We start from the raw sequence: 19,740 nt of genomic DNA, 5'->3' as shown, positions 1-19,740 counted from the left end.
GAATTTCCTCATATTTCTCTCCTCCTATTCAATCAGGGAATTCCTGGAAAAATTAAAGCAAATTTCTGAGGTATGCTGAGGTATATTATTGATTATGATATTATATACTCAGCAGCTTGTCATATGCATAGATTATACGTAAATTTGATTTTATGGATAATTAACTTTTATTATGTTAATTTTGTGTACTAACTTGTTCCACATGGAAGTACGTGTGTGAGTAACATAGTATGAAATTTCCCTTTTCTGATTATATATTGTCTGAGTCTTTTGTGTCATAGCAAGTACCCCAAAGAAATAACATTCAGGTTTTTATCCCCAGGAATGATGCATGTCATTTATTTTTAATAAAATCATTTTGCATATTAGGTCACGTCATTATGAAACACTAAAATAACTGAAATACTTATATATTGGCTGACTTTGCAGCAGTTCTCATCAACGTGACTCTTCAGAACCGCTGCACAGTCAGTCGAAATGTCGGTATGTTCATTGTTTTAGTGTTTCATAAAGTAGGGGCCTTATACCTGCAATGATTTTATTCAAATTGATGCTGTTTGTGGAAGCCTACAAACTTACATGTCTGTTATGTTTACTCATCTTGTTGTTAACCACATAAACATGGAAAAAAATATATGCTTGAACTAAAGCAGAGCTACATGAATAAAAAAATGCCAAATGCAATAAAAGTTGGGTACTAGATGCTCCTGTCCTCATCCTCTTCCTCACCTGCATTTCTCTCAGTTTTGGTTAATATTAGACTGCTTAGACCTGATAACTATGTCTTTTCATACCTTTATCATTTTGTAGTGTAATTTAGGAGATTCCTTCTTAAAAGTGGTATGTTAATTGTGTTTCAAGTTGCTTGCATAAAATCCACTTTCTTTTCAGCTATCTGATTACTTTTAAAAATTTCTTTGTTCCTTATACGAAGAGTTATTTTAAATCACTGACGTGAATCATTATGTTACCATACACATATCTCCAGCATGAAATACCTACTTAACCATTCTGCGCAAATACACAGCAAAATGCCCAGATTTTTATTTCTTGTAAGTTTTTTTATTTCTTTAATTAGCCTGAGTTTTTAATACTGAGTTCAAGATAGGTACAGGAGATGTGTGCAGCCATGATTTCATGTGGAAATGTTAGTATTTTGTTGTAATGGTTCTAACCATATTTCATTGTATTTTTTGTAATTATGTGCTACATTGTGATGGTGCTTGCCTGCTTTGTTTATCTCTTTGTTGATTGCCCTCAGTGTCGACGTACTGGCTGAAAAATTAGAGGGTGAAAGTGCAACTACTGTCTACTATAAATGATGTAGCCAACAGAGGCACAGTTGCATTTTACATCAGTTTACTTTCACTTTATACAACCCCCAATACACACTTTTAATATGGCCAGTGCACTAGTGTTCTAACTTCCCATAAGCCTCATTAATAGTTAGCAGGCAAATATCCACATACTGCTACAATAGTTTACTGTTGAATATCTACGAGCAGTAAAAGCCGAACCACATAGTTCACATTTCTTGAAGAATAAAAAGGTACATATGGAGCAGACACTGTCATTATCTTATCACATGGCCTAATTGTGTAACACTTATTTCACAGTTAAGTTGAAGCATTGTTGTTTTTCTAACCAACACAGGTTTCTCATCTGAAACTTGGCCGTGGACTGACTGTCTCATGACCAAAATTCAGGCCGTTATATATCCTCACAATAATAGGGGCCGAAACTACACATTATTCGAAGTTAAATTTTCAGAAATTACAATTAAAACTTAACTCATTAAATTAACTGAATACATCAAAACATTGGTTCTTTTTAACAGTTTCTTCTGCTGCAAGAATTAGGCCAAATTATTTGTTTAAATCATGAAATTAACAAATATAAGTACGCAAACAATACTTTGGACAAAACTGTTAATTACTTTGGAATTAATCAAGGGCTGGCTTTGCTAACATGTTTTAGAATAGAGCCAAATATATACTTTAAAATTACTAGCATTTTGTCTTCCAGATACTAATAATTAGTAAAGAATTTATATCTGTTTATACATCAACAATAGAAATTAATTTACAAAACAATTACTGATTTTGCCCTATAACTAAACATACTAACTAGGAATAGTGAAAATAAGTTATAAAATCAATTACATACATGAAACTAAGCACAAAATTAGATCTGTTGTTATATTCTTTCAAACTGAGGGCCAATCTTTCTCTTTTATGAAAATGCAGATTATATTCACATATGTTAATGATAATTAGCTAAAAGTGAAAAAAAAAGAAACCGAATTTAAGGAGGCAGATGGCAAAACAAGAGGGGAAGTAAAATTATCCCAGCTTGCTTCGTCACAACCACCATGAATTTTTATTATGCCAGTTATTATTATTGTGGTTATTACTATTACAAATATTGGTGGTGGTAGTAGTAGTAGTAGTAGTAGTATTAGTATTAGTAGCAGTAGCAGTAGCAGTAACAGCAGTAGTAGTGGTAATATAACTGATAATATTATTATAACTAGCATAATACTAATGTATTACTGTTATGTTGATTGCAGTGCACTCTGATTTTCTTGATGGATCACCTGGCATTAGTGGTGTCACAGTCAGAGCGTAATAAAATGTCTCCTCAGAACTTAGCAATTTGCTTTGGTCCTGTTTTGATGCTACAATCAGAAGAAGGGCGAGAACTTGACTTCAATCAACCAATTAATGTTCTACGATATCTGCTGGAGATTTGGCCAAGCAAGTCAGGTAATGTATACTACTGAGCTATAGTGCATGTTGTTATAAAATAAAATTTTCATTGAACTATTGGTCATTACCTAATGGCAATCATTGTGTGAAAATCAATACGTTATTTTTTGGCCAAAAAGATTAATTCCAGTGGCAGTCTTATATTTATATTGTGTTATGTAAATAACTGACCAACAAAGTGCAATATATGGGCATTGGGCACTTATTAACAAGGGTAATTTAGCTTTACATCAGTTTTTTTGTATAGAAGACATATTTTGGGTGTACATTTATTGCATTATGCATTTATAACTTTAAATAACTACTGACATTATCACTATGTTATTAATTAATTATGTACAATTATTTGCTGTTGAAAACAAATATTTTGAGTTGTGGTCTGATAATGTATGTAAACTTATCCACATTCTTAAATAATAATTTAAATTAAATCCATGATGAATTACATTTCTTTGTTAATAATGCAACAAGGCAAAATGAAAACCTGTCTGTTATCCTGCAGTAATATACATTGTATTATATTTGCAGTAGCCTAAATTCTTATTTATACTTTAAGCTCAATTAAGTTTTTTTCACTTTAACATTTACTCTTTTCCACAATTTGAAATGCATTTTGTCAGTCTATGAGTTAAATGAAAGCAATCTGTAAAGTTAATAATTAGAGCTTGAATCAAATGAAGTGTATTCTCCATGATTTCTTTGAATTAAATGTTGCATTTTTCTCAAAACCTGGAATGGCAGAGATTATTGAATGCTGAAATATTAACTTATTATCTTACACATAAAGTGAGCAGAGCTACCCAGTTTTAATCCTGATGGTGGAAAAAATTTCGTAACAAGAATATGGCCAAAAATCGCTGATTATTGAAGTCTATACTGAATTAAATTCCAAATCTCATTGTAGTAGGGGTAAGGGTTGGTGGGACAGATATCCTTAGTGAGTCAGTAGTGTACTGTAATCACTCTGGGTATAGTAAGGAGTAATCCCAACTTTGAATAACTACATGATTCAAAGATAGAAATAGGTGTCCATTATATATGTAATGTTACCATTCTACAGGAGTGCCAGTGTCTGGCTTTAACTGCAAAACAAAATCCAGTCATATCAAGAGAATTATCTATAGAGCTTACAGGAACATCAGGATTTGTGATGTTCCATGAAATTGTGCGTTGGAGGGAATTAGCAATTGGTTTGTATGCCAGACATCTAATAGTGCATGTCTCCCTTGTGACACTGTACAGATGGGCTCATTTTTTGTTGAGTCAGAAATACCAAGATTGGGCCTTGAATTACAGGAGGAATTTTCTCTTCATAGAAAAGTCCTGCTTCAGTTTTCAGAATCAGTATCATGACAGATAATATCTCAATGGAAAGCAGTAGCTGATACAGCATCAGAAATGTCTTACAAAGAGGCCAGTTTAATGTTGTTGGGGTGTTTGTGCAGCAAGGTATCATGAAGAATTGTGTACAGAAATTAATATCTTAATTTTATGTCAGAGGCTTACTGTTAACTGATGGAGGCACAAAGACAGCATAATGCAACCACATGTGATATTTCTGACAGCTGCAGGTGGTCCATACTTAATGTCCATGAATCATCGAATTACTCCAGTGAGTGAATTTCTTGCAGATGAATGTATCCCAACACATGGACTGGTCAGCTGTGTCTACAGGTCTTAGTCCCATGGAATATTTTTAGGGTTAATTGGGAAGATGAGTTGCAGCATCTTTGTTACTATGTAGGACTCTTCCAGCCATCAGTACAGTTTTTTTCTTTTCTTTTCGTGAATGTTAACAGGATACAGTAAGATATTGACTCATCTCATACAGTATTATAGCACCTCTGCCACCAAAGAGGACTCTGCCAGACATTAGCATGGATTTATCTTGGGAATAGAGTCAAATAAGATTGAGATATTGGATCACTTCATGCTGCATGCCATGTTACTGGAGAGCACGTGTGGCAGTGTAGGGAAACCATTTCTTCCAGTATTTGTTGTACTGTCATTAATTAATTATTTTTAACTGTGTAACTTCAATGTCAAAACTTTACTTTTTACCTGTTTTAAAGACTAAAAACTATAAGTTTTTGGACACTATTAATCTTCACCTTCTCCTGTAACCCTTAATGTATCCTATTATGCAAATATTATCTCATTTCTTGATTATGCTTAACTTTTGGTGACTAGTGTATTGTTGGCATCTCATCTTAATAGAAAACAAAGGGGAAGGAAAAATGTAGGTACTAATAAGGTGGCTTCCATTTTACAGTGGAGTTTGGATCTCTGTAGAATCCATAAACGAATTACAGCATCTAAACCAAGAAAGATTAATTTGTCAATTTTTACAAAAGCCAGTTTTGAACCATATGAGAGACCTGTTCCAAGGAATATGAAGCTCACAAGGAAATTATGAATACTAATAAGTGAGAAGCTAATGATGACCTCTGTTGGAGTGACCATCTTCCCCTCAAACTTTGTCTAATTGAGGGAGCAGCCCTAACGCTAGCCACCAAACTAAAAGTGCAGCAGATGTAGCACCTGAAACTAGGTGGATCACATAACAAGCATGATCCAGCAGGCTGCCAAAACTGTCAGGCCATCTCAGGAGGAGGAGGAGCAATGACTCTTAGAGTGCGATCAGTGCTGAGGGGTGCTACTGGAAAAGTTTACTTACAGATAAATTGCAGACAATCTTCATGACTTTTCTGAAAGTGAAGATAAATGCAATAGAATAATTAAACAAGGAAATAAAATACCATGACATGAATTACTGGACTTGATTAATCATGCTAGTAAATCCCACGAAATCTGAGGAATCTTTAGGGGGATTAACAGCAGATAATGAAGGTACCTTCAGTACAGTCATGCTGAAATTTGTTTAGTTGCACAGGATGTCATTTATTAACTTACCGGATCAGTGAACAATCTTACAACTGATTCACAGAAAACAGCATACTTTTAATCTCATATATACTCACACTGAGCAAATTCAGACAAATATAAGAGGCTTACAGATACCAGAAGTAGATCTCAATGGCTACTTACTAAATGAAAGTTCATGTGTGTAATTCCTAGGTACTCTGATGCATAACAAACAGCCCATGGGTATGTCAACCAAAATGATCCAGTCTTCCGCTCCCTCTCCTTGTATTCCAATAAATGGGATCACTAGTGTATTTTACATACTTTCACTTTTACATTTTATTTCTGTACATATTCTGTCAATCATTTTATGAACATGAGATGCTAGGATCTAAACAATTTAAAGAATATATGAATTATAAATGAAATATGCAGTACCACATATATACGGATGTAAATTACATAGAACACATGTAACACGGGAAAGTACAGTTAACTTACAATGGAATTGGAGGGCAAATAATAACATAAAACCAGAAGAAAAGTGAAAAAAGACATTATACATGTAGTAGAATACATAACAAACAAATAACAAAAATACATTAATTAAAAGTCTACATCTCTGGTTTACAAACAAAAGTTCCACCAAACAACTACATCTTTATACTTTACTTTTCTATTGCATAATCCTCTGTGGAAATACAGCTAAGGTCACAACAGTACATATTTTAGAGAAGCATGCAGTATCAATATTGTGCAAGGTAGAAATTCAAGTATCTTGTAGAAAGCTCTTACAGGACCCTGGAATTCCGAAAATGCTGTTCCAGTACATCTACTTCCTAATAGTATTAACAATTAATAATAAGCATGAATGTGGGAAGACTTGCGAAATTCAAAAGGTAATAAAAATAAATAATAAAAAAATCAATCAAAATAATCTCGATATTGTGTATGTTTACCTGCCTAGGGATAAGGCAGGAGTTTTGTATTCTGGTGCAAGGGTCTTGAACAGATTAGTGGTAGATGTCAGGTAGGAACAACAAAATCTGAAATATAGAAAACTAAAGTAAAAGTGTGTATTATTAGCCACCCATTCTATAATTTAACAGAATATTTGGACCTGGAAATAAAAATTTTGGGTAACATTAATATTCATACTAAATAGATTTTAGCTGTTCCACTATATAGACAACAGATAGCATTCTCTGAGATTAGTGAAGAATCATCAATATTCTGGCTGGTTTAATGCAGCCTGCCATGAATCCCTCTCCTGTGTCAACCTTTTCAGCTCAGAGTAGCAATTACAACCTATGTTCTCAATTATTTGCTGGATGTATTCCAATCTCTGTCTTCCTCTACAGTTTTTACCCTCTGCAGATGCCCCAAATACCATTCAAGTTATTCCCTAATGTCTTAACAGATATCCTTTCATCCTGTCCCTTCTTCTTATCATTCTTTTCCTTATAGTCTTTTCTTCACCAATTCTGTTGAGAACCTCCTCATTCCTTACCTTATCAGCCTACATAACTTTAAATGTTCTTCTGTAGCATCACTTCTCAAATGCTGTGATTCTCTTCTTTTCCAGTTTTCCCACAGTTCATGTTTCATTACCATATAATGCTGTGCTCTAAACATCCATTCTGAGAAATTTTTCCACAAATTAAATCCTATGTTTGATACTAGTAGCTCAACTTGGCCAGGAATACACTTTCTACCAGTGTTAAATCTGCTTTCTATGTCCTCCTTGCTCCAGCATAGATTTTTTTCTGCCTAAATAGCAGACAGAATTCCTTAATTTTGTCTACTTTATGATCCTGAATTCTGCTGTTAAGCATCTAGCTTCTCTCAATTCTGCTACTTCTCATCACTTTCATCTCTCTTCAATTTACTCTCAGTTCATATTCTGTTCTCATTACACTGTTCATTCCATTCAAAAGATGCTGTAATTCATCTTCACTTTAATTGAGAATAGCAATGTCTTCAGTGAATCTTGTAACTGATATCCTTTCACCCTGTATTATAATCCCACACTTCAACCTTTCTTTTATTTCTGTCATTGCTTATTTGATGTATAGATTGAATTGTAGGGGGGAAAGGCTACATCCCTGTCATACACCCTTTTTAATCTGAGCACTTCATCCTTGGTTTTCCAGTGTTACTGTTCCCCTTGGTTCTTGTACATATTTCCCTATATCTTACCCATATTTTTTTCAGTATTTTGAATATCTTGCACCATTTTAAATTGCTGAACACTTTTTCTGTGTCAAATAGTCTTATGAAAGTGTCTTGACTTTTCGTCAGTCTTGTATCAATTAGTAGCTGAAAACAGCACCTAAGCTGAGTGCTATAAGAGAAAGGGTTGTTTTTTTCAGTAGTTCATTTTCTACTAAAATACATTTCCTGATTTATAACACATGTAAAGCTTAATAATCTGGAAGTAATTCTGATATTTAACAATACGGGTAGAGTAGATCTAGTTTAAATTGCTTGTTAGTATTCCATAAAAAACGTAGACTGCAACGACTTCTTGTACCTGTTAATGTAGGCCTATAGTTTGACTCATTCCAAATCCTGAAGGCTTTCCTTAATAATATGAGTTACAGAACAAGGAATGTGAAGTAATTAATTAACTGGTCCTGCTAAGTAACAGTTGACTGATTGCTCAAATGTTTGGCTGAAGCATCTGGTGAAAGGAGCAATATGACAACAATTTGTAATTGTACAGTCCTTGTATGGCTTCACTCACTCCATGCATTGACTGTAGAATGTATATACCTCAACCTTCCATGTTGTATTTCATCTGACCATGGTGCTGCTTTGTGACCCACAAAGTTCCTTCTAATTCCCAAATAGTGAAAAGGATAGCATGCAGTCATGACTGAACATTGGATATTAGTCTGTGCTTGTGATTGTATATTACATGGTCATTAGTTTGTGTCATTATTACCAGATCATCACCAATTATGTCTATTTCAGAAGATACCCTGTCTTCAATATGAATCCTCTTCACTGACTACCATATTTTCATCATTGGTGTGAATAGCTAATGATGTTAAGAATTCTTGCCATTAACTTAATAAATGCCTTTTGCTTTTGTCATACATAGGTCTGAGAGGTTGTCATGTGATGGACATTGTAAGAATTTTTGTACAGTTATCAATCAACCCCTGACTGTTAAATGGGTCTCAACACTCCACTAAGGGTTACCTTATGACTTTGGAATGGATGCTTTAGCATTTTCATAAATCACTTGATTTCTGTTATCCATTATGCTGTGTGTATTGTCTACCTTTCTGACTACAGCAAGTTTGCAATATACAGGGTGTTATTTCTACAGCATTTTGGAAGTTTAACTTTAATTATAATCACCCTGTAGTACTGAGCTGAATATTAATTTACAGAACTCTATAACATAGTGAGCATTACTCTCTTAACTCATGTAGTGCCATCATCAAACAAAATGTTACCTGTAATCTATACTTTTGGCTCGTTAGTTGCTAATATTAAAACTGACATACAAAACTAAGAAATGCTTATTTTTTATCTAATTTGAATTCAGATTTCTTCTTTGATAAAGTGATCATGGTTGATGATTACAGAGACAAGGCACAACAAATCAAACACATCATTCAACAAAGGTTTTGTGACTGCTGTGTCATAACCTTGTTTCGTTATTGTGCATTGTCTGAGTAGTGAGTTGAAGTGGGATCCCCTATCTGTCCATGTGTGTAGCATCTTTGGTTGATGTGTTGTGTACATTCAGGGCTCTCATAAAGACAAGTGTGTAATGGTGTAATAACAATTAATTAAGGCACTACTACATCATAAATAAGTAAATTAATACCTATTGTAGCTATCAATTGAACATTTCACTTTTTTGTGTGTTTTCTGGAAAAAGAAAACATTTCATAAGTGTGAATTTTGGACTAGGATTTGTTTACATTGTTGCATACTGTAAGTTACATGATTCCATTTGATTCTCTAGTAAGTATTTGAAGTGAAAAGTTCCAAAATAAGTGAAAAGTTTATATAGTGTAGCCTCAGTCCTTTGTTTACTTTTTATTTCATCACATAAACAATACAGGTATAATCATTTCTGTTTCTCTGGAAGTTTTGAATTAGTATCTGAACCTTGGGCTTAAACTTTCTAAGAAATTTAATATATTAATTGAGTAGTCTAAGAAATTATTCTTGTTCAACTTAGATTAAAGCTAAAATTTGCTTCTCATTTGTGAGAGGTATAAGACTTGCTGTAGGATTGTTAGTTGCAGGATTTGGTGTGAGGGTTCTTGCAGTATCTTTCATATGGGTGACTGTAGTGGTGTAGGAATTGGGGAATTAAACAAGGCTCATTGCTTGTGTCGAATTTGCTGTAGAGATAGGAAGGTAGTAGAACAGGAGGAGAAGACTGCTGCCCTTCAGATGAAACTAGATAAAGCAAAACAAGATCTGGAATGGTTAAAGGGGGAGTAGGGAAAAGAGAGGTGGGGAGTGACAGCAGGTTACGGAAGAAATAGGAATAGGGCTTTCACAGACAGTGTTGTTGTCAATGCTGAAAACAGGTTTGATCTGTTGTCACAATTGGAAACTGATGTGCCACAAGTAGATGTAGCAGTAGAAACGGCACACCAACTTTCAAAAAGTGTTTGAGAAGTAAAAAGTCAGAAAAAGTTGTGAAGAAGAAAAAAATTTGTTGTTAGGTGGTTCACATGTTAGAGGTGTTGGTCAACTCTTGCAGGATAAACTAGCCTCAGGTCACAGGGTCACAAATTTTTTTAAACCTGGTGCAAGTCTGGGTAAGGTGACAGAGGATGTAGGTTCACCTTGCAAAGACTTAACAAAGGAAGACACTGTGGTATTTGTGGGTGAGACAGACATCAGCATTGACAGGAACCCTAATTATTCAGTTGAGAGTGACCTTGTAAAGATAGCTTCAGAAACAGTACATACTGGTGCTGGGCTTGTATCTGTTCTGAGCCACATGACCAGCCTCATTTAAAGTCTTCTGTTAGGACAGTTAATTTAGAGGTGGGATGGCTGCTTGGATCAGCTATGGGATCTCAAATCAGAGTGGTTCCTGTTGACTCTATCAGCAGGTGGGACTATACTAGGCATGGCCTTCACCTCAACAGGAAGGGGAAGGGAAAACTGCCTGGGTTAATAGCAAATAACTTAAGTAGGAGGCACTATCACAAGTGGTAAAGTGTCAGTGGTTACAAGTAACAGAACAGTAGTTTTTTAGAGTAGGGAGGGCAGAAATAAAAGATATGCAGAGACAGGCTGAAACTGACATTAACATTGATAAAAACAGGCATCCAGAAAGCAAATTTTAATGTACACAATTCATACAGACAACTACAGATATTCAAAAATTGGAACAAAAATTAGTTTCATCCAGTGGTAATTCAGTAAGTGCACAAAATCAGTTATCCATATTGGATCAGAATATTTGAGGAATAAGAGGTAAGCTTAATGAGTTGCTTAATTGTGTTGAAGACTTAGAGTTGAGCAAACCAGTTGATATAATCTGCCTTTCTGAACATCATGTGACCACCGTTATAGATATGTTAAATGTTACAGGATTCAAGTTAGCTTCTTACTTCAGTAGAGAAAATAAGGAGAAAGGAAGAGTTGCCACATTTGTCAGAAACTCTTTTGATTTCAAGAATAATGATATTAATAACTTTTGCTCAGAGCAGTGCTCAGATGATTGTGCAACAGAAGTAGTATTTCATAGTAAGTCGTTTATAATAGTAAGTATATAGAGAGTACCTTCAGGAAGCTTTAACCTCTTCATAAAAAATGTGGAAGCTCTGTTATCCCATCTTATGGCAAAAAACAAGGAAGTAGTGCTTGCTGGTGATTTTAATGCGGATTTATTGAAAAGCTCTACCAATGAACAGTTATTGCAATCAGTAACACCATCATTCAATTTAGTTCCTTCAGTGAACTTTGCAACTGGGATATATAAATGCTCTGAGACAGCTACTGATAACATCTTTGTACCCAAATCTAGAAAAAAAATCACAAAACCAATAGTAAATGGGGTAGCTGATCATGACATGCAGCATCTTGTGTTAAATGTTGAAACTTGTGAGGATAAAAAAGTCTATTAAATCTGAGTTCGTGAGAGTAATAAACCAGTCAAAAATTGAGAATTTTAGGAGACTGCTCAAAGACAAGAATTGGATATATGTTTACAATACTTCTGACTCAAATGGAAAATACAAATCATTCATTAATAAAGTTACTTCCACTTTGGAAAACTGTTTTCCCCTAAAGGTAACTCAAATCAAACAGAAGTCAAAAATTAAACTGTGGATTACACAAGGAATACAGATATCATGTGGGACAAAGGAGACTGTTACTATCTCAGAGCAGCTCTGTTGTTAGCATTATAATGCATTACAAAGAATACTGCAAAATATTGAAGAAAGTAATCCAGAAATAAAAGCAGCTTTATAATGAGAAAAAGATAATTACATCAGGCAACAAAATAAAAACTGAATGGGATATAGTGAAGACAGAGACAGGTGGGGCCAAAAAGAAAGAGGAACAGATAGCTCTAAAAATTAATGAGACATTGCTAACAAGTGCATGTAGCATTACAAACCTCTTAAACAAGTGCTTTGTTTCTGTTACTGACAGATTGGGGTTATCAGGTTCGGTGAACAGTGCAATGGAATATCTGCGACCAGTCTTTAAAAAAATTTTCAGCAAAATAAAAATTACACTCACATCTCCCAAGGAAGTAGCTTGTGTGGTTATGATAATAAATCAATGAAGTTAATCAAAGAGTGCTCATGTCAGTTGAGTTCTGTCTTCAGTTATTTGTGTAATCAAATATGCTGAAGTTAAGCCTCTTTACAAGAAGGAGGATAAAGAGATACCATCAAACTATTGACCAGTTTCACTTTTGCTGGCTTTTTCAAAAATATTTGAAAAGGTTGTGTTCAAGCATCTCCTTAGGCATGTGACTGCAAATAATATATTGTCCGTGTCACAGTTTGGGTTTCTTAAGGGTTCTAAAACAGAGAAAGCTATTTATACTTACAGTGAGAATGTACTTAATTCATTAGATAATAAATTGAAGGCTACTGGCATTTTCTGTGACCTGTCAAAAGCCTTTGACTGTCTGAGTCGCAACATTCTCTTAAGTAACTTAGAATGTTGTGGTGTCACAGGCAATGTTTCAAAGTGGTTCAAGTCTTATGTAATCAATAGGAAATAAAGAGTGTCATTTCAAAATACCTGAGCAGTCAGTCTTCATCTGACAGGGAATGAATTACATGTGGTGTTCCTCAAGTTTCCATCTTGGGTCCATTTCGTTTTCTTGTATACATTAATGACACCTTGTCTGTCACATTGCCACATGCTAAACTTGTTTTGTTTGCAAATGATACAAACATTGCAAAAGTAGCAAGTCAAGTGCAGATTTAGAAATAACTGCTAATCAAATTTTTGAAGATATTAATAGATGTTTTAAAGATAATTCACTGCCATTAAACTTTGAAAAGACTCACCATATGCAGGTCAGAAGCTGTAAGAGATTTCCTTCCAGCATATGTATAACACATGAAGACATGCAGATAAAAGAGGTTTATGGTGTTAAGTTACTGCTTGATAATAAATTCAGTTGGGAAGGGCATACCACAGAATTGCTGAAGCACCTAAACAAATCTGTATTTGCAGTGAGAATGATGTCAGATATAGGAGATATAAATATAAAAAACTTTCATGCTTTACTTACTTTCATTCTATTATGTCATAGGGGATCATATTCTGGGGCAACTCATCAAACCAAGCAAATGTTTTTAGCATGCAAAAGAGAGAATATGGACTGGTGGGAAAGGAATGAAAGAGGGAGCTGGTTGATAGAATTTTGCACATACCAGGTGATCAAAAGGTCAGTATAAATTTGAAAACTGAATAAATCACGGAATAATGTAGATAGGGAGGTACAAATTGACACACATGCTTGGAACGACATGGGGTTTTATTAGAACCAAAAAAATACAGAAGTTCAAAAAATGTCCGACAGATGGCGCTTCATCTGATCAGAATAGCAATAATTAGCATAAAAAAGTAAGACAAAGTAAAGATGATGTTCTTTACAGGAAATGCTCAATATGTCCACCATCATTCCTCAACAATAGCTGTAGTCGAGGAATAATGTTGTGAACAGCACTGTAAAGCATGTCCAGAGTTATGGTGAGGCATTGGCATTGGATGTTGTCTTTCAATATCCCTAGAGATGTTGGTCGATCATGATACACTTGAGACTTCAGGTAACCCCAAAGCCAATAATTGCACGGACTGAGGTCTGGGGACCTGGGAGGCCAAGCATGACGAAAGTGGCAGCTGAGCACACAATCATCACCAAATGACGCATGCAAGAGATCTTTCACGCATCTAGCAATATGGGGTGGAGCACCATCCTGCATAAACATCGTACGTTCCAGCAGGTGTTTATCAGCCAAGCTGGGGACGATGCGATTCTGTAACATATCAGTGTACCTCTCACCCGGCACGGTAGCAGTTACAAAACTAGAATCACACATTTCCTCAAAGAAAAAAGGCCTGATAATGGTAGATGTGGTAAATCCAACCCATACCGTGACTTTCTCATTGTGCAATGGAGTTTCCACGACAGTTCTAGGATTTTCGGTAGGCCAACTTCTGCAGTTGTGGGCATTGACAGACCCTCGGAGCGTGAAATGAGCTTCGTCGGTCCACAACACGTTACTCAACCAGTCATCATCTTCCGCCATCTTTTGAAATGCCCACACCGCAAATGCCCTCTGCTTCACTAAATCGCCAGATAACAGTTCATGATGCTGATGGATTTTGTACAGATAGTATCAGAGGGTACGTCTCAGTACCAACCAAACAGTAGTGTATGGAATGCCGGTGCGATGTGCAACTGCACAAGCGCCGAGTTCCCTGTGCATAGACGAACCCGCTACAGTCTCCATTTCTTCCTGAACTGTCTCAGCAGCATTACGCCTTGTGCTCGGTCAGCCACTACAGGATCTATCGTCTAAACAACCCGTGGCTTTGAACTTCGAAATAATTCTCACCACAGCTGCATTTGTCAATGGGCCACTACCTGTTTGAATCCCCTTTCTATGGCGATAGGATCGTAACGCTGAACTAGCACATTCCCCATTCTGATAATACAGCTTCACTATAAGCGCCTTTTCAGGTAACGTCAACATGCTGCGACTGCTGGCACATCTGATTCTCTCTCTCATTACAGCTCGTTTAATACAGGATTGTCATGCGCAGTCACTGACGTTTTGCTGTCCAGTGCTGTCTGTCAGACATTTTCTGAACTTACCCTTTTGTGTTCTAATAAAACCCCATGTCATTCCATGCATGTGTATCAATTTGTACCTCTCTATCTACATTAATTCGTGATTTATTCAGTTTTCAAATTTATACTGACTTTTTGATCACCCGGTACATAATTTAATCATCATTAAGCAAAGGATCATGAAAGAAGGTTGTATACATCAAAGAGCCCTGAAGACACTGAAAGGTTTCAGACTGATGATATAATGGTAACACAGAGATTTCTGAACCAGACTTTAAATTGTAAGACATTTCCAGGGGCAGATGTGGACTCTGACTACAATTCCTTGGTTATGAACTGTAGATTAAAACTGAAGAAATAGCAAAAAGGTAGGGAATTAAGGAGTTGGAACCTGTATAAGTTGAAAAAAAAAAAAAGGACTTGTTGAGAGTTTCAGAAGGAGCATTAAGCAAAGGTTGACTAGAAGGAGGGAAATTAATACAGAAGAAGATGAATCTGTAGCATTGAGAGATAAAATACTGAAGCCAGCAGAGGATCAAATAAGTAAAACAATAAGACCTAGCAGAAATCCTTGGATAACACAGACAATGTCAAATTTAATTGATGAAGGAGCAAACATAAAAGTGAAGCAACTGAAGCATGCAGAAGGGAATTCAAACATATAAAAAAATTAGACTGACAGCAAGTGCATAATGGACAAGTGGGAATGGGTACAGGACAAATGTAATGATTTAGAAGCATATTTCAGTATGGGAAAGATACATACTGCATGCAGCAAAATTAAAGAGATCTCTGGAGAAAAGAAAAGCAGGTGTGTGAATATCAAGAGCTCAGATGGAAAACGAGCTCTAAGCAAAAAAAAGGAAAGTTGGGAGGTGAAAGGAGTGTGTAGTAAGTCTATACAGTGAAGATGAACTTGAAGGCAATATTTCAGAAATGGAAGAGGCTGTAGAGAAGATGCGATGGGAGATATGATACTGTGAGAAGAATTTGACAGAGCACTGAAAGATCCAAGTGAAAACAAGGCCCCATTAGTTGACAACATTCTTTCAGATTTTCTGATAGCCTTGGAACAGCCAACCATGGCCAAACCCTTCCATCTGGTGTGTAAGATGTATAAGGTAGGTGAAATACCCTCAGACTTCAAGAAGAATGTAATAATTCCAATGCAGTTGCTGACATGTGTGAATATTACTGAACTACCAGTTTATTAAGTCACAGTTGAAAAATACTAACATAAATTTTTACAGAAGAATGGAAAAAACTGGTAAAGCCAATTTCAGGGAAGATCAGTTGGGATTCTGGAGAAAAGTATTAACATGTGAGATAATACTGACCCTACGACTTATCTTAGAAGATAGGTAAAGGCAAACCTACATTTATAGCATTTGTAGAATTAGAGAAAGCTTTTGCTAGTGTTCACAGGAATACTCTCTTTGAAATTCTGAAGGTAACAGGAGTAAAACAAAGGGAGAAAAAGGTTATATACAACTTTTACAGAAACAAGACGGCAGTTATAAGAGTCTAAAGCACTGAAAGGGAAGAAGTGGCTCAGAAGGGAGTGATACAAGGTTGTAGCCTATAATCAGTGTTATTCAATCTCTACATTGAGCAAGTAGTAAAGGAATCCAAAGAAAATTTGAAGAAGGAATTACAGGTCACAGAGAAGAAATAAAAACTTTGAAGTTATCCAGTGACATTGTAATTCTATCTGAGAGAGCAAAGGACTTAGAAGAGCAATTGAATAGAATGGAGAGTGTCTTGAAAGGAGGTTATAAGGTGAACAGCAACAAAAGCAACACAAGTTTAATGGAATGTAGTCAGATTGAATCAGATGATGCTGAGGGAATTAGATTAAGAAACAAGATACTTAAATGGTTGATGAGTTTTGCTGTATGGGCAGCAAAATTACTGACGATGGCCAAAGTAGAGAGGATATAAAATACAGGCTGGCAATGACAAGAAAAGCTTTTCTTAAGAAGAGAAATTTGTTAACATCAAATATAGATTTAAGTGTTAGGAAGTCTTTTCTGAAACTATTTGTATGGAGTGTAGCCATGTACGGGACTGAAACATGGATGATAAACAGTTTAGACAAGAAGAGAATAGAGGCTTTTGAAACTTGGTACTACAGAAGAATCCTGAAGACTATATGGGTAGATTATGTAACTAATGGGGAGCTACTGAATAGCACTGGGGAAAAAAGAAATCTGTGGCACAATCTGACTTTCTGAGACATCAGTGGATCGCCAATTTAGTACTGTACGGAAATGTTGAGGGTAAAAATCATAAAGGGAGACCAAGAAATGAATTAAGAAGTATGTAAGTTGCATTTATTCAGAGATGAAAAGGCTTGCGCAGAATAGAGTAGCAAGGAGAGCTTCATCAAATCAGTCTTCAGACTGAAAAGCACAACAACAACAACAACAACAGGTGTAGTGTTTGTGACTGAGGGGAACAACACACTACAATTGATGTGCCCAGATAACTAATACAATAGAACTTTTTTGAGTCTAATAAACAAAATACAATAATAGTTCTTGAGATGAGATTCAGGGATACTTGGTTGAGTACAGTTAATCAATGAAGCTCTGGAATATTCTAGCAGGTAAGCACTGACATTGCACTGGATTGTCATAGCAGGTAAGCACTGACATTGCACTGGATTGTCATAGCTGGTAATCACTGATGTGTGGGGATGTTCATGGGTGAATGATGTCCGTGGTGGTAGTGGCCCATGAGGTGGTATGTGCAGAGGCAAGTCAGGGACAAAGTCCCACGAAATGGTAACTGCAGTGGTCTTCAATGGAAGGGCTGCTAGACACAACTGGCACAGAACCTGAAGCTTAGAGTGTGCTTAACAAAAGAACTCCAATTGAGTGACTTAAGCACAGCCCAGAGTGTGAACTGACAGCAGCATGGATGGGTGGTGACCTAAATATTCACCTGGTGGAAGGAACCCAACTCATGAAAACGAGCTAGTGCTACAATGGCAGCACTGCTTGCAACAATGATACTGCATCTGATAATGGGGCTGGTGCCATGTAGTATCATGGCAGCTGGTGGAGGTTTGATTCTACACAACCTGGCATATTTGTGTGTTGATGCAGTTTGCTATCATCTGAGCTCCAGAGGAAATGTCATCAGTGGGCTGGATCTGTGGCAACATGTGGTACACAGTTGTATGGTTGGTGGCTGTGTCAACAGGAGATGCAGCATCCCTCCCAACCCACCCCCCTCTTGAGGGAAGAGATGACATATCCATCTAAAAGAAGGCTGCTGAAGGGAGGAGGCCCACCAAAATCAGGAAGGTAGCCCTGGGATGACTGCTTGCTACGGTCGAGCCCTGAATCCCCGGGAGTGCTGGCCAGTGGCTTTAATGTGGGTGTGAAAGCTGGATCTGTCTTGGATGAGTACTGGTAGGAGCAAACCTGAAAAAGGGAGACATACAGTCTCATCATCTTGGAAGGTAGATGTGGTCATCAAAGGTGGCAACAGAGACAGAAGCCAATGTAGCCCCAGTTTGCATCAAAAGTCCCAGGAGTGTACAACTGGAGAGTTAGGGAAGTCCTGCTGATGGTCTGAGTAGGGTGTCCAGATGAGGAACAGCTGCAGCCCTGCATGATGCAAGAGGACCCTGAAGAGGCACACAGTACTACCGGTGTGAGGAATCCTGGAAGAGCAACCAAGTGGGGGTTGACTCAGGGTGTGGATCATCATTGTGTTTTGCAATGTCATTCATCTGAAATCAGTACAAACACATGAGGTGTGTGGCTTATGTGGGAGGAAGGAGAGCGGGATGATAGAAGCATGTGAAATCTCATGGAATGATGCAGAAGGGATTGGACAAGGGTGGGTCGTGGGCAGGTCTAGTCAGAGGTGTGTTTGCCCAAGAGCAAGACCAGAAACATGTATGGTCTCGGGTGTGATGAGAGAGGTGATGGTGCTGCTGGAAGTAATTATTCTGTTGGAGTTGATGGTGCCACTGGAGGTGATGGTGTCACTGAGGTGATGGTGCCAATGAGGCGATGGTGCCACTGGAGATGATGGGGCCATTGGAGGTGATGTAGCCATTAGAGGTGATGTCACTGCTAGAGGTGATGTCACTGTTGGAAGGCAATGTTGCCTCTGGAGTCAATGGTGCAGCTGGAGTTGACGATGACTTTGGCATCAATGGTGTGGCTGGAGTAAATGACGCTTGAGGTGATGGTGCCAGAGGCAGTGGACCCAGCAATGGTGCAGATGGGTGCAGCAAGAGTGCCATGGATGGGGCTGGTACTATAAAAAGATGTCATTGGAACAATGGAAGGGTGAAAGAGAATAGTGGGAGAGCATGGGTTAATGAGTACTTGGAGATGCTGCACTTGGAGGGTGGGGAAAGGCCATGAGGTTGCAGAAGTGCTGAAGGCTTTAAGTATGTATATAAGGTGTTGAGGGGATGCCGCAAAATATGTAAGGTTTCGAGGAGTGGTGCGGGTGACATCACGGTATGTGTAAAGTGTTGAAGAGTGGCATCGCCAGTGCTGAGGAATGTGTAATTTGTTGATGAGCACTGAGACTGTGAGAAGGAGGATGGATAGGTGTAGAGGAAGATGTCATAAAATGTAGAGTGTGTACTGCAGCACAAAAATTTCCAGAATAAGGATTGAATAGGTCCCATAAGTGGACATAAGGCAGGGTAGCAAGGTCTGCACCTGTGTTAAGGAACTGAAGAATGCAATATGCATGAGCACCAGAATAAGCAGGGAGATACTGAAAAGAGAGCACAAATATGAGGCAAAAATCAATAAG

The 19,740-nt window shown here is 37.0% G+C and overlaps 1 protein-coding gene across 1 annotated transcript in view; it reads left to right on the top strand.

The window, feature by feature from the left end:
* The window catches only part of LOC126184350 (rho GTPase-activating protein 100F), a 294,918-nt gene that overhangs the window by 252,743 nt on the left and 22,435 nt on the right, over positions 1 to 19,740 (top strand). Inside the window, exon 16 of the mRNA XM_049926729.1 lies at positions 2,570 to 2,765. Within this exon, the coding sequence (XP_049782686.1) occupies positions 2,570 to 2,765 (196 nt within the window). The remainder of the gene's footprint in view (positions 1 to 2,569; positions 2,766 to 19,740) is intronic.

The sequence above is a fragment of the Schistocerca cancellata genome, chromosome 4 (assembly GCF_023864275.1).
Source record: "Schistocerca cancellata isolate TAMUIC-IGC-003103 chromosome 4, iqSchCanc2.1, whole genome shotgun sequence".
Lineage (NCBI taxonomy): Eukaryota > Metazoa > Arthropoda > Insecta > Orthoptera > Acrididae > Schistocerca > Schistocerca cancellata.
The sequence above is the reverse complement of the archived record's forward strand: the minus strand, read 5'-3'. Positions and strand labels throughout refer to the sequence as shown.